Genomic DNA, 13,700 nt, shown 5'->3' on the forward strand with positions numbered 1-13,700 from the left:
TGATTTCAAATTAATCCCTATTTTTATTTTAATTATGATACAAACGTATTTTATAAATTAATTAAATAGATATATTCCTTGTATCAGAAATTTAATAAGGAATAAAAATACATATTAAAAAATTGCTTTTCGAACACGCACATTATTCGCTAGCAAATTAGCCTGTGTGTTCTTTTCTTGGGGGCGATAACAATCATAACATAGAACAACAAACTCCGTGAAACAATCTCCATTTTTTTTAATCGAAAACATTGACTATAATGGGCTGAAATTGGGCCCAATAATTTATGGGCTCAAACACAGTAATTAGTATTTACTTTACCTCACATATATTAGCAGGAACTCAAAATTTCCACACAGCTGAGCTCAGTAGTGACTAAGATGAATCGAAGCATTTTCCTCCGCTCCACTCGGCCAACCCTAGCCTCTATTTGCCGCCTTTTCTCCGCCGCGACGGTGGATCCGGCGGCTGGAGCTGTGTTAGCCAAGACTCGCAACGGAGGAGGAGCAGCGAGAGACAAAAAAGAAGCGGGAGGAGGAAGAGACACTCTAGGAGGGAGGCTATTAAGCCTTACGTATACCAAACGCAGCGCCGTTGTTACTATCCGGAAATGGAAAGAAGAAGGCCATTCCGTTCGCAAGTACGAGCTTAATCGGATCGTTAGAGAGCTTCGTAAGATTAAGCGATACAAACACGCACTTGAGGTTCGTGATTTCTCGACGGAATTTACTCCGATTGCTCTCAGTGCGAGATGTGTATTTGCTTTGATTCTATTTGAACTTCTGCGATTCGAAAGTTTTTTGCTGGGGAAATCTATTGAGTTATCGTCTCTGAAAACGAGTTTATCTATTTAGTGACTTGATTACTCTCTCTAATCGACTTGTTTGTTCTGATTTTGGATTGAATCTCTGCAATTTGAATTCTTTTTGTTCGTGATATCTATCTGATAAGTGGATTGATTTTGAGTTCATTGTGGTAAAACTGTTCTAGTGTTATCTATGTGCAGATATGTGAATATATGGTTCTAGAGGAAGATATAAAGCTGCAACCTGGCGATTATGCTGTACATTTGGATTTGATTTCTAAAATCCGAGGTTTGAACAGCGCAGAGAAGTTTTTCGAAGATATGCCAGATCAAATGAGAGGCCATGCTGCTTGTACATCTCTTCTCCATAGTTATGTGCAGAACAAGTTATCCGATAAAGCCGAGGCCTTGTTTGAGAGAATGGCAGAGTGTGGTTTCTTGAAGTCTTGTCTGCCTTACAATCACATGCTATCGATGTACATATCAAAAGGGCAGTTTGAGAAGGTCCCAGAAATGATCAAGGAACTGAAGAGCAAAACATCTCCTGACATTGTAACGTATAATCTATGGCTTACTGCGTTTGCCTCTGGAAATGATGTCGAAGCCGCGGAAAAAGTTTATCTTAAGGTGAAAGAAGCAAACCTGAATCCAGACTGGGTGACTTACAGCTTGCTTACGAATTTGTATTCTAAGACTGATAATCTCGAGAAGGCGAAACTTGCTTTGAAGGAGATGGAGAAATTAGTCTCTAAGAAAAACCGGGTTGCTTATGCTTCTCTCATTAGTCTGCACGGGAACTTGGGTGACAAAGATGGAGTCAACTTAACCTGGAAGAAGATTAAGTCATCGTTCAAGAAAATGAACGATGCAGAATACCTCAGCATGATATCTGCAGTGATGAAACTTGGAGAATTCGAACAAGCTAAAGGTTTGTACGATGAATGGGAGTCTGTTTCTGGAACAAGAGATGCTAGAATACCGAACCTAATTCTTGCTGAGTATATGAACAGAGACGAGATTCACCTCGGAGAGAAGTTTTACGAACGGATAGTTGAGAAAGGGATAAACCCGAGCTATTCTACATGGGAAATTCTCACATGGGGTTATTTGAAGCGTAAAAACATGGAGAAAGTAGTAGATTGTTTCGGGAAAGCCATTGATTCTGTGAAGAAATGGACTGTGAATGTAAGATTGGTTAAAGCAGTCTGCAAGGAACTCGAGGAGCAAGGAGATGTTAAAGGAGCAGAGAAGCTTATGACTATCCTCCAAAAGGCTGGTCATGTGAACACTTATCTTTACAATTCCTTGTTACGTACTTACGCTAAAGCTGGTGAGATGGCACTCATAGTTGAAGAGCGAATGGCTAAGGATAATGTAGAGTTAGATGAAGAGACTAAGGAGCTTATAAGAGTAACAAGTCGAATGCGTGTGACTGAAATGTCGTCCACCATTTCTTAAGCCTGAAAGCTGCAGAGTTAGTTAGTATCGATCTGCAACTTTCACAAACCGAGGAAAGCAAACACATGTGGAGTGAATCCATGAAGCTATTTGCTATATTTAGTGAGGAGAGAAGATCCGTTCTCTTGAGTCCTGACCAATCGAAATACTTGTCTTGAAGCAGTAATATTTCGTTTACTCGGACTATTAGAGATCGAGGAGAGTGATCTTTCCAAAGCTGCAAAGGAATAAAAGTTTTAGAAAAGATCGCTGTGAGTTTTTTTCTTCTTCTTTGTCTCTTTTTTTCATTTTTGCTTTTGTGATATTATTAAAACACTTTTCTTGGTAGGCCAATTTTATTCTCTGATGTCAAATGATCTTGATAGGTTGACTAACTGAAATACCTACTTCGACTCTTCTTGTTGGGTAGTTATGACTTGTGTAAGCTTATGTAAGCTTCAAAGATTTGTGTCGAAAGTGGATTTGTTCACTTGAACAGTTAGTCAACTATTTTAACCATAAACCCATATATAAAGCTTAGTACAAAATAAGTTTCAAACCTGTTATTATTATAATTTCAGTTCCTAATCTAATCATAAGAATTGATATTTCGTTTATAGCAATTTTTTTGAAGTTGTTTGTTTGAATCTGATTGTGATAATTTGTTTTTCCTCTAAAAAAATTAATTTTGATTTTGTACCTAAATATGAAAATCCTTCACGGTTGTTATTATTCACCAAGTATTATAGGAGATTCTAGTTTCTTATATGCTGGTAGGTAAACTACATTTGGGTATCTATAAAACCATAGCCTTGGATGTTTTCGAATCCTATTCTTCGTTTTAATTTAATTTAAGTACAAGGCTAATTGTGAAACTATAATCGGAAAGTTTGAACACCCCAAACTAATTAGTAATCACTAAATTTTCCTGCTCGATTGAGCCCACTTGGAGTAAGCATAAGATCCCTCAGCTAATAAAAACTTCCTAAATTTTTTATAAGAACTTGGGTTGGTTGGTGAAGGTTGTTAAGAAGAAGTGGCGCCGTTGGTCATATGATTTTCTTTTTTATGCAAATATTTTATGGATAGACAACTACAAATGAAAACTGTTAATTTTTCTTCTGGTCATCTTTTTAAGTTCATAACTAGCTTTCAAATCCATTTTTGTAATTTTTGTAATTTTTTTTTGGGTCAGGACGACAAAGATCTAATTAGTAAGCATGAGAGATAAGAGAATGGGATGATCAAGAAAAAACCGTCATGCGAAACAAAAATCGAATTCTAAAAAAAGTTTTAGTTGAATGAGCTAGAAATACTTCTTTACTAGTCTCTAATTGGTTTAGGTGGAATAGTATAATCAAGAAAAATGTTTAATCCTAATTTGTAGTTTAGGTAAAGCCCTTCTTTACTTGTAGAAGTTATGGTCTTTTTAAGGTACATTTTTAAATTATAGTATTAAACATAAACAATGTGATTAAATATTAGAGGGAGGCGTTTACCCAATACAACTCAACCCACTCCCCGACATGATCTCCTTAATCTTTCTTAGAAACTATATACTTTCATTTAGTCAACATAAACTACATAAATTAATATCTTGACAAAACAAAAATACTTCTAAAAGGTTTCGAAGAAAGAAATGAAGTTTTATAGTATAACAATTTTTACTAATATTGACGTTACCACGCGTTAGTACGCGGTTTATATGAACTATGTGAGTCGTTGTATGCATAAATGAAAAACTTTCTATAGTAATTTTATTAATGAAAAGCAAGATTATAGCCTAGTAGTTTTCATCAATGCTGGCGTTACCACACGGTAACCACGCGGTTTATATGAATAATCGACAAAACGAAAAAAGTTCTTTCATGATGTAAGATGATTAAGATGATTTTGATTATTTTTGTTTTGTTTTGAAAATTTGAAATGAAAGGGTGTGTAACTCTCGTTTCATCCTCATAATATTGAAGAAACCAAATTCAAACATTGAAATCATTAATTTTCTATTTTGTTGTCAAGTGAATGATTGATTTTCTTTTAATAAAAACGGAAAAACTTAAATGGCGGCATTAATAAAAGACAAACCATTTAATATTACCTTAAAGTAATAATATAATTAGCTTTCCAAACAATTTGGCCTCATCGTCTCTCCCTCTACTTTCCAAACCCATCGTGAGTAATATTTATAGTTAGGATTCAGGTTAGAAGTTGGGCAAAATCAAACCTCTTCTCCTCTTTCTTTTTATTTGTCAACAAAGAAAACTTTCCATTGATCCTCTCTTATTGTTCTTCTTCTTCTTCTTCGAAGATTGATTCAAAGTTTATTGAATTTTCACATTAAGATTTGAAATTCAATATCTTGTTGTTGTCAGTTTGAAATGGGTGACATCATCGGTCACAAAGATAGGCAAATATGGTTACCCTCTCATGTTCTCCAAGATCCCTTGTTTGATCATTCCAACAAACATCAGGTTCATATATCATCTTATATCTAAGTTTTTCTAGTTGATTATTTTTACTATCATGCATGTTATAACTTTCTCTCGTCTAATCGGAATCATTGTTAATATTTTTTTTCTCTCATTCAGTTGCAGAAATTCGTCAAGAATGATCACCACCATGGCAACAATGGATTCCGTCGACCGGGTGCACCTCCTTTAAGAGAAACTTTTCCTTTGGTAATTTTTCAAAGGAATTTTTTTTCAATCTTGTATCGATATTGGAAGATCTATCGTTACAGGACATTATTATCTCCTTTAATTCCAAATTTATCATGCATTTTTAAATTATAGACTAAAAAACTTGTCTATATATTTGTGTGTGTTATGAAGAACTATAATACAAGACAAAAGCAGCAAAACAATTGGCAACGGAGTAAAGGAGAGGACCGGATGCAAGCATTTTTCTTGGTTTCCCCGGGCCGTACAACTTCTGGCACCGGAGTTTTTCTTCCGGCCACTGCTTCTCAACCGCAAACCAAAAAACCAGGTATTAATTAAATATGAACGAAAATGTGTATACTGTTTTCAATATTATATATACTATAGAATCCTTTTAGACTCATTATATCTAAGATTTGATGTTACAAAATTTTGATTTATGACAAAAACAAAAATTATTTATGTGGCCACAGCTTGCTCGCCGGTGCTTCTCCCGGCGCGTGTTGTTCAAGCGCTCAATCTCAACGTTCACAACAACGGTATTCATATTTGCCCCCGTTCAGGTTCGGCCATATCATTCTTTTTCTATTTCTATTTTTCTTTTTGACCGTATATGAATGCATAGCCTTTTAAATTTAAATACAAGAAAGAAAAATGAATTATCTTCTCTTTTTTTTTTTTGGATATAGAAATTCGAGAAAATGATTCGAAGAAGAAGAGCAAAATGGTGGAAACACCTATGAACATTGAAGTCGAGACTCCAATTGATTCGCCGGAGAAACTTCTCCCGGAGGAATGGACTTATTGATTACCCGACTGTGATTTGCCATTGACCAATTTTTCTCTCTTAATAATGTGAAGATTTAGAATCAAATAAAAATAAAATGATTCTTCTGTCGTTTGTTACCATTGGATTAGTAATAAATACCCAAAATAAGATTTTGACTATGTATATATCCATATTATGAATTTATAATATTTCTATTTTCAGTTTGCTATTTGCCTCACTCTTGGTTTGTATAATATATAGTTCTGAGCGAATCAAATTCAAGATGTCTGAACCAACATTACTATTGGGCTAAAAGGCCGATTCACCTATTTCATCCGTGCAAGCAATTAGCTTACGGGCCTCAACTTATTTAGGCTTCGCATAAAATAGCAAAATATATCAAGCGACTATACAAAATTTTGACATCTGGCTCCGTTTGTTCAGTAAAATAGCAGAATTGTGGAAGACGAAAAAACCAGTAAATGAATTGACAAATATGAAATGCAATTTGAATTTATAAATTGTGTAATGACTAATTCTTGTATTATTCATCATTAGATTTTGGGGAATCACATAATGAAATAAAAAGATGCATATGGCAGAACTATTCCACCATTACGCATATAACTTGAATAATTTAATTTGTAAGCTGTTTTTTTCGCTGTGGGGTTGTTTTTGGTAATGAAAATCAAGGTGGGTGTTTTCAGTAAACTTAAAATAAATCTCGGAATAAAACAAATATTCAAGAAATTAGACACGTCGGTGTTACTCAGAGTCTTTTAATTTGCTGCTCCAATAAAAAATCCTTTTTCCTCCTCCCGCTCTCGCTTCTTGCCATTGCTGTTTCGAGCTCTCGCTCAAAGCCCTAATTTTCCTTTTCGTCTTTCCTCTCTCGCCATGAAGCTCGTTAGGTATGAATTTTTGTTTCTTATGTGCCGATCTCTCGTTTTCTTACTTACTCCAATTCTCTTTATTCCTTCGGTTAATGGAGTTTTGGTTCGAAATTTTTAGTATTTTTTCCTGCTCTTCGCTGTTTGATTTCGTATCGGGATTTTCCGCAGGTTTTTGATGAAATTGAACAACGAAACAGTTTCAATCGAGCTTAAGAACGGAACCATAGTTCACGGAACCATTACAGGTACGCCTCTCTTTTTCTCCGACTCTCTTCGGTGTTTAGGGTTTTGCTTAGATCTACGATGCTTCTTGTACCATGATACTGTGTTGCTCTTTCTATTTTGATGGTTGTAAGAAACGGAAGCTCTCGTATTCACAAATTCTGAGGCGTAATTTGAGTTTAACCAGAGTGTTGATTTTTTTGTTTTGCCCTAGAAATGCTTTGTCGGTGTTACCCCGAGTTAGATGCAGATGATACAGTAGTTCTTGCTTTAAAATCGAGGTTTATGAGATAGTTTAGTTCTTGTTCAAGCTTGATTACCCATGAGATAGTAGTGTAGCTTCTCTCTGATGGTTATAACCAATGGAGCTCTCGTATGTTCTGAAGTGTAACTCTGTTATTAGTGAGAATACCAAAACCTTTTTGAGTTTAGTCGATTCTTGATTTTCGAATGCATTTTAAGTGTGGACCGACCCTATTGTTTGCAAGAAATAAGTGACACTGGTCGAGTCAGTTGCAGATGTTACACTAGATTTCGTTGTAAATCTTTTTATGAGATTGTTTAGTTCTTATTTGAAATCGCATCATCCATAACCAGCACTATACCAGAAGAAACACCATCAATGAGTTAATATTCAAAGCCCATGGGAATGAATGAGTTTAGCACTTGAAAGTTCCTCTTCTTTGTCTTGCCTTGTATATAAGATCTCTAAATTTTGAAGAAACAGTAACATTACAGTTTGTTTCTGCATCTCTTTTAGTCTCATTAAGCTGACTGATTTCCTTGGGCAATACAAGTGGTCTTTGCTATTAACGTTGTTTTTTTCATTTCCTTTTTCTTTCATCATCTTGTTTATAATGCAATCATCAAATCGCCACTGACCGGTTGTTATCTACTTGCAATGACCCTTGATGCAGGTGTAGATGTTAGTATGAACACTCATTTGAAAGCTGTGAAACTCACTTTGAAAGGGAAGAATCCAGTCACATTAGACCACTTAAGTGTCAGAGGAAACAACATTCGCTATTACATTCTTCCAGACAGCTTGAATCTCGAGACTCTACTGGTCGAAGACACTCCAAGAATCAAACCGAAAAAGCCAACTGCAGGTAACAACATAAACGCTTCTATCTACTTTCTCTTCAGCCATTCGTAACTTAACAAAGTAAAACAAATTTCTTCCTCTTGGGTTTTTATGCATACTCTCTAATCATTTCGTTGTTCTCATCGGTATTAGGGAAGGTTCCACCAGGTGGTCGGGGACGTGGGCGCGGAAGAGGCCGTGGACGTGGCCGTGGTCGTTAAGGATTTTGGCGTGTTCCAAAGTTTGGTCTCTCTTCTTTTATTGTAACAGCAGGATTATAAAAGATCTATCTTGTAGTGAGATTTGGTTGTCATGAAGAAGACAAATTCTTCTTATCTTTAAGTTTTCATGATTTTGAGTTTTGATACGTTATTGCTAAACTTATAGCATTCTGCAATATCAGTATCGTTTATTGTTGATTTCATTACTTTGTTACATAATCTGACAACTCTAGGGTTCGAGTTTCTGAGATCCTTTTTGCAGTTAGAAGAATCCCCCAGTGTGTGGAAAACTTACTGGTGTCCGAACCATCTGAGAAGAGAGCGTGAGTAGATGCTAAGGTTGAATGACCACAGAGATCCACCTGCAAGACATAAAAAAGGAATAATTTCAATACGCTGCAAGACAAAATGCCCTTTGTCAAACACAAGTCTTGAAAAATGGTCCTTACATGAAGACAACAATCCAATTAGGTCATTTCAAAATCTCTGAGGGTTGGGGTGAACCACCGTTGAGACAAGTGTGGTGGACTGGAGGAAGTGGCTAGAGTAACAAAAGAAGCCATGGGAAGGTTGAAGTCAGCGGCGAGAGACTGAAGCCAAGAGTCCTCTCTCTCTCATTAACCTCATCAAGAAAGCACACTACTGTTGGGTTTCCCTTGAAGGCTGAATCAGTTAATGCATCAACCTGTTTTAGCAAACCTTTATATCAATCTTGAGAAGCTGGAACATATATTTTCCCGAGAAACAAGAAGAAGATACTATTTATTACCACAAAAGTACTTCACATGCTTCTTCATGATCATGAGTCATGACCATACTCTTCCTCTTTGATTTCTGCATATCTCAGTGTTGACTTATACAATGCAAAAACACATGAGAACCACCTTCTGTTTTATTACAATCAGTAGTGAAAGCAAGAAAACGTGGAGAATTTGGTGGGTAACGACCACCACTACGTACATGGAAGTATCCACAAATCAATGAACAAAGTAAATCTAATAATATCCTGCTTACTCCACATTTGAAAATATTAATTTCACAGAACATTGGGAAACCGAATCAAAGGGAAAAATCAGATTTTCATGAAAAATTAAAATGCCACTTAATAGGGTTCTTGAGTAATATATCCAATAGGAAACGCAGAGAACTTTTTACCTACATTCCATGTGAAAGTCTTTGTTTATTATCAACAAGATGATCATAAATCTGATTTCATTTTACTGTCATTAACCCAAACAAGTGAGTTTTTTTTTTTTTAATCAAAATTTTATTTTAGCAGGAATAGTAAACATTCACAAGCTGACAGATTCACAAGACACTAATAGAAGTATCCACAGTCAATGCCCTGCTTTATGTGCTTACTCACAGTTGCAAATATTCTATACAAGTACAAAAGGATCATAAAACACACATTAAAGGCAAAGTAATATTTTTTCTCCAAATTTCAGGAAAAATGCTAACGACCCCATAGTACATTCCATGTGAGGGTCTTTTGTTTGCTATAAAGAAGATGATCATAAATTTGATATTGAGAACTTGATAAAAACTTTTGGTTCAGGTTGTCGAAACCTTGACTTTGAGTCGAGATTAGACCAAGACAGAGCCTTTCATCACAGTCACAGCCATTCCAGTGAGCAAAACTCTCTGCTTCTCCTTATCAAAATGAAGTTTAAGTTTCCCGCTCCTACGCGAAGCCTAAAACCAATTTTCCAAGAAAAACCAAATCAACGTCAGTAGAGAAACGGTATATATGTTGCTGATTCTGTAACATGTGTTTTTGCTCTCTAGCTTAGAATTTTTAGTAATTTATAGTGTGTGAGAGAGAGATTACCGCGTATGCGACAAAATCACACTTGTTCATCTTGAGGCTCCAGTAATGTGCTAATGCACAATGTGCACTTCCACATACAGAGATCTGAATGAACAAAAACAATCCAAGAAACAGAAGTAAGATGAGAGGTTCATGGCTTTTATATTCATTATAATGAAAATGCAGACTAGTAAGTATTTTATAAACCTCATCGACTCCAATTTTGGGGCCAAATGCCCGACTAACGAAATCAAAGGAAGATCCTTCAGGAGCAGCAGCAGTAACGATTAGCATTTTCCCAGGGCATTTCGAGATATCATCCAGTCTTGGCTCTAGCTCTGTGACAGATTCCCAAGACGAAAGCACAACCTGTAATCATAATGGATACGAAATATTCATTTAGGAACACATCATTTGAAGTTGTATAAAGATTAGTAAAAACAATTAGAGCATCTTCAGGTTACTCTGTTTTGAAAAAGCAGAGTATTAAAGCATACGATGATTTTCTCGGTTGAAGCTGCTTTGGCAACTCCATTCAAGGCTTCCGAGTTGGTTGTGGAATCTGTTGTTGTTCCTTTGATGTCAACAATGGTAGCTCCACTTAATGCTTTGGAGAAGATGGAGACATCATCATGATTGGAGTAGTAATCACACGTTGGAATCACAGGTAAATTCAACTCAATAAAGAAGGATCCTTCGTTAGCTTCACAGTCATACAAGTAGTCCAAGGTTTCAGGAAGCTTCTTAGCAGTTAGAATGCCTGAGTGAGTGGCAAACTCGACCGTGTCTGAAGATCCAACCAAATCGTTTGAGAAGAGAGTGTGAGCAGATGCTAAGGTTGCATGGCCACATATATCCATCTGCAAGAAAACAAAGAACTTGTGATCCAAATGAAATCAGAAGTGAATCAAAGAAGAATGATGCTAGACCTCTATGAAGCGAGTGAACCACCGGAGAATAAACCGTGGAGGGTCAAGAGGATTGGATCCGGTCGTTCTTGTAAGATAACAAGTCATTGGAAGATTGAACTCAGCGGCTAGAGACTGAAGCCAAGAGTCGTCTCTCTCATTAACCTCATCAAGAAAGCACACTACTGCTGGGTTCCCTTTGAAGGCTGAATCAGTGAATGCATCAACCTGTTTTATCAAACATTAAGCTTAAAGTCTGAAACATTTCTCAACCCAAAAAAAAAAAATTAATAACTTCAATAGAATTCTCCAAACCAAAGAAGGGTAAGAAGTTACATTACTTTCCTCGACCGTAGCAAACAAAGAAGAAAGACTCAAGCTACAAGAAGAAGAATAAGAAGATACATTACCACGAAGTAGCTCACAGGCTTCTTCATGATCATGACCATCCTCCTGATCTGCTTCCTTTTGGGATCTGCATCTCTCAATGTTGAGTTATATAGTTATATTACAGTTGTATTTTATGTAATCGTGAACCACGTTCCTTCTATTAAAAAAAATATAAGTAGATACACTTCACGAGCAAGAGCCGTTAGCCTCTCTTTTTTTTTTTTTTGTCAATCAAAAGCCGTTAGAGCAAGGTCCAATTATTTTTTTCTATCTTATCTTATCAACTCATAATTTATTGGTCCAATAAATGTGCCAATGCACATGACCACTCTTCCACCTACAAACATAACTAACAAACTACAACTACATATGGAACTATATCCGGAAATCAATTAATGGACAAGCTTCAAATAAACAATGCAACTTTATTATTTTAATAAGATTATACTCGAGCATTACAGATACACACGTTCGTCAATCAAACAGGAACCCTTCCTGAGTACATTCCACGTCAAGGTGCCTCCTTATTTTAAGAAAGATTATCATAAATTTGATTTCATCACTTTATTGGGAACATGAAAAATTTTTGGTTCCAGATATTGAAAATCTTGACCTCTGAAGTCTCAAACCAAGACTGAGCCTTTCATCACAGTCACAGCTTTGCCAGTGAGCAATACTCTCTGCTTCTTCTTATCATAATGAACCTTCAATGTTCCACTCCTGCGTGAAGCCTAAAACCCAATTTCCCAAAACTCACTATCAGTCAATCAAGTTTAACCAACTTTGGAAATATTTTGCTGTTTAGCTTCAAAAAGCCTAGTAGATTATAGATTATGAGGGAGAGAAAGGTCACCGCGTAAGCCACGAAGTCACACTTGTTCATCTTGAGGCTCCAGTAATGTGCTAATGCACAATGTGCACTTCCACATACAGAGTCCTGAAGGAACAAAGACTACAGAAGTAAGAAGAGGAAGGTTGTTCATGGCTTCTGCTCATGAGAATGCAAATGGAGGCTAGATTTTTAACCTCATCGACTCCTAATTTCGGTGCAAAGACCCGACTACAGAAATCGTAGATAGTTTCTTTTGGAGCAGCAGCTGTAACGATTATCAGTTTTCCAGGGCATTTCAAGATATCATCCATTCTTGGCTGCAGTTCAGTAACAGATTTCCAAGATGGGAGCACAACCTGTAATGATCAGATGAATATAAATATTTCTTCGGAATTCATCATCGTTCGAAGTCAAACTTTTGGAACGTTTTTGTTGAAAATGCATACGATGATTTTATCAGTTGAAGTTGCTTTGGCAGCTCCATTGAAGGCTTTGGAGATGATTTTATCACTTGTGGTTCCTCGGATATCAACAATGGTGGCTCCATTTAAGGCTTTGGAAAACATGGGGATATCATTGGATTTGTACTCGCAAGTTGGAATCACAGGGAAATCCAATTCTATCAAGAAAGATCCCTTCTCTTCAAGGTCAAACAAGTTGAGAGTTTCTGAAACTCTTTTAGCAGTTCAAATCCCTGAATGGGTGGCAAACTCGATTGTTTCCAAACCAAACAAACAGTTTGAGAAGAGAGTGTGAGCAGAAGCTAAGGTTGCGTGAGCACAGAGATCCACCTGCGAGAAAGAAACGAGTTCATGTCACCTGAAATTTGCAGACAAGGCCAGTGTGCATGCTTTTGAATGATTGAAGTTTGTAAAACCTCGAGGATAGGAGTGAACCAACGGAGAAAGAAGTGTGGGGCATGCGATCCAGTGATTGGAATAACGAAACAGGTCAAAGGAATGTTGAACTCAGCTGCGAGAGACTGAAGCCAAGAGTCGTCTCTCTCATTCTTTCCATCAAGAAAGCAAACAACTGCTGGGTTTCCTTTGAAAGCTGAATCAGTGAAATGCATCAACCTGTTTATCAACAACACTCAACAGTGTTAAGAAGATGAAACATTTCTTAAGAGAACAACTCAGAGCAAAGAATGAGGGAAAGAAGTTACATTAGTACATTATCAGAAACAAAAACCAATAAGAAGATGAAACATTTCTTAAGAGAATAACTCAGAGCAAAGAATGAGGGAAAGAAGTTACATTAGTAAAATATCAGAAGAAGAAGAAGAAGAAGATAAAGTTACCACAAAGAACTTCAGAGGCTTCTTCATGGTCATGGTCATCCCTCCTCTTCTTCCTTTTGACACACTGACTTATATTCGGGAAAACTCTATTCTAGAAACAAACATGTTCCACGTTTTGTCTAGTATAAATAAAAAAAAGTTGGTAAGCCGAAAAGGAAAAGACGCAAATAAGAGTAATTGATTGGTAATAAATATTGGGAAGATTCGGAAGGTAGCCTTAGAAGGAAAACAACTTTTTCTTCTTATTTTTGTCACACCTCTCGCAATCTATCTGCAGGAGAGGTGGTCAAGACAAATAAATGGCGACAGCGAAGTGTTGGCTCATATGAATCATTGGCTTTATGCCAAATGCACAATGTTGCATGACC

General features: G+C 36.5%; 4 protein-coding genes and 1 pseudogene across 5 annotated transcripts; 3 read left to right on the forward strand and 2 right to left on the reverse strand.

The window, feature by feature from the left end:
* Window positions 1-381: 381 nt before the first annotated feature.
* LOC18014887 (pentatricopeptide repeat-containing protein At4g02820, mitochondrial) lies at window positions 382-2,763 on the forward strand. The gene is made up of 2 exons (XM_006396444.2): window positions 382-705; window positions 1,008-2,763. Exons 1-2 carry the CDS (start codon window positions 382-384, stop codon window positions 2,262-2,264), a joined length of 1,581 nt encoding a protein of 526 aa, XP_006396507.1. The 3' UTR covers window positions 2,265-2,763.
* Window positions 2,214-5,844, forward strand: LOC18014662. Its single transcript, XM_006396445.2, has 6 exons — window positions 2,214-2,515; window positions 4,616-4,714; window positions 4,832-4,921; window positions 5,075-5,231; window positions 5,377-5,466; window positions 5,593-5,844. Exons 2-6 carry the CDS (start codon window positions 4,622-4,624, stop codon window positions 5,709-5,711), a joined length of 549 nt encoding a protein of 182 aa, XP_006396508.1. The 5' UTR covers window positions 2,214-2,515; window positions 4,616-4,621; the 3' UTR covers window positions 5,712-5,844.
* Window positions 5,845-6,433: 589 nt separating this feature from the next.
* On the forward strand, window positions 6,434-8,293 carry LOC18014663 (small nuclear ribonucleoprotein SmD1b). Its single transcript, XM_006396446.2, has 4 exons — window positions 6,434-6,583; window positions 6,734-6,810; window positions 7,705-7,896; window positions 8,025-8,293. Exons 1-4 carry the CDS (start codon window positions 6,570-6,572, stop codon window positions 8,090-8,092), a joined length of 351 nt encoding a protein of 116 aa, XP_006396509.1. The 5' UTR covers window positions 6,434-6,569; the 3' UTR covers window positions 8,093-8,293.
* A 1,087-nt stretch (window positions 8,294-9,380) lies between these two features.
* Window positions 9,381-11,342, reverse strand: LOC18015220 (uncharacterized isomerase BH0283). Of its 2 annotated transcripts, none has more exons than XM_006396448.2 (6): window positions 11,152-11,270; window positions 10,832-11,038; window positions 10,400-10,762; window positions 10,110-10,271; window positions 9,924-10,007; window positions 9,381-9,787 (listed from the first exon to the last, which is right to left on the reverse strand). In XM_006396448.2, the coding sequence occupies exons 2-6, from the start codon at window positions 10,916-10,918 to the stop codon at window positions 9,680-9,682; spliced, it is 804 nt and encodes a 267-aa protein (XP_006396511.2). In that variant the 5' UTR covers window positions 10,919-11,038; window positions 11,152-11,270; the 3' UTR covers window positions 9,381-9,679. The 2 variants fall into 2 exon arrangements, with proteins under 2 accessions (XP_006396511.2, XP_024010056.1); XM_024154288.1 differs by having other exon boundaries at window positions 9,382-9,787; window positions 11,221-11,342.
* A 283-nt stretch (window positions 11,343-11,625) lies between these two features.
* LOC112085183 lies at window positions 11,626-13,643 on the reverse strand (annotated as a pseudogene).
* Between the last annotated feature and the right edge of the window lie 57 nt (window positions 13,644-13,700).

The sequence above is a fragment of the Eutrema salsugineum genome, unplaced genomic scaffold, assembly GCF_000478725.1.
Source record: "Eutrema salsugineum unplaced genomic scaffold, Eutsalg1_0 scaffold_3, whole genome shotgun sequence".
Taxonomy (NCBI): domain Eukaryota; kingdom Viridiplantae; phylum Streptophyta; class Magnoliopsida; order Brassicales; family Brassicaceae; genus Eutrema; species Eutrema salsugineum.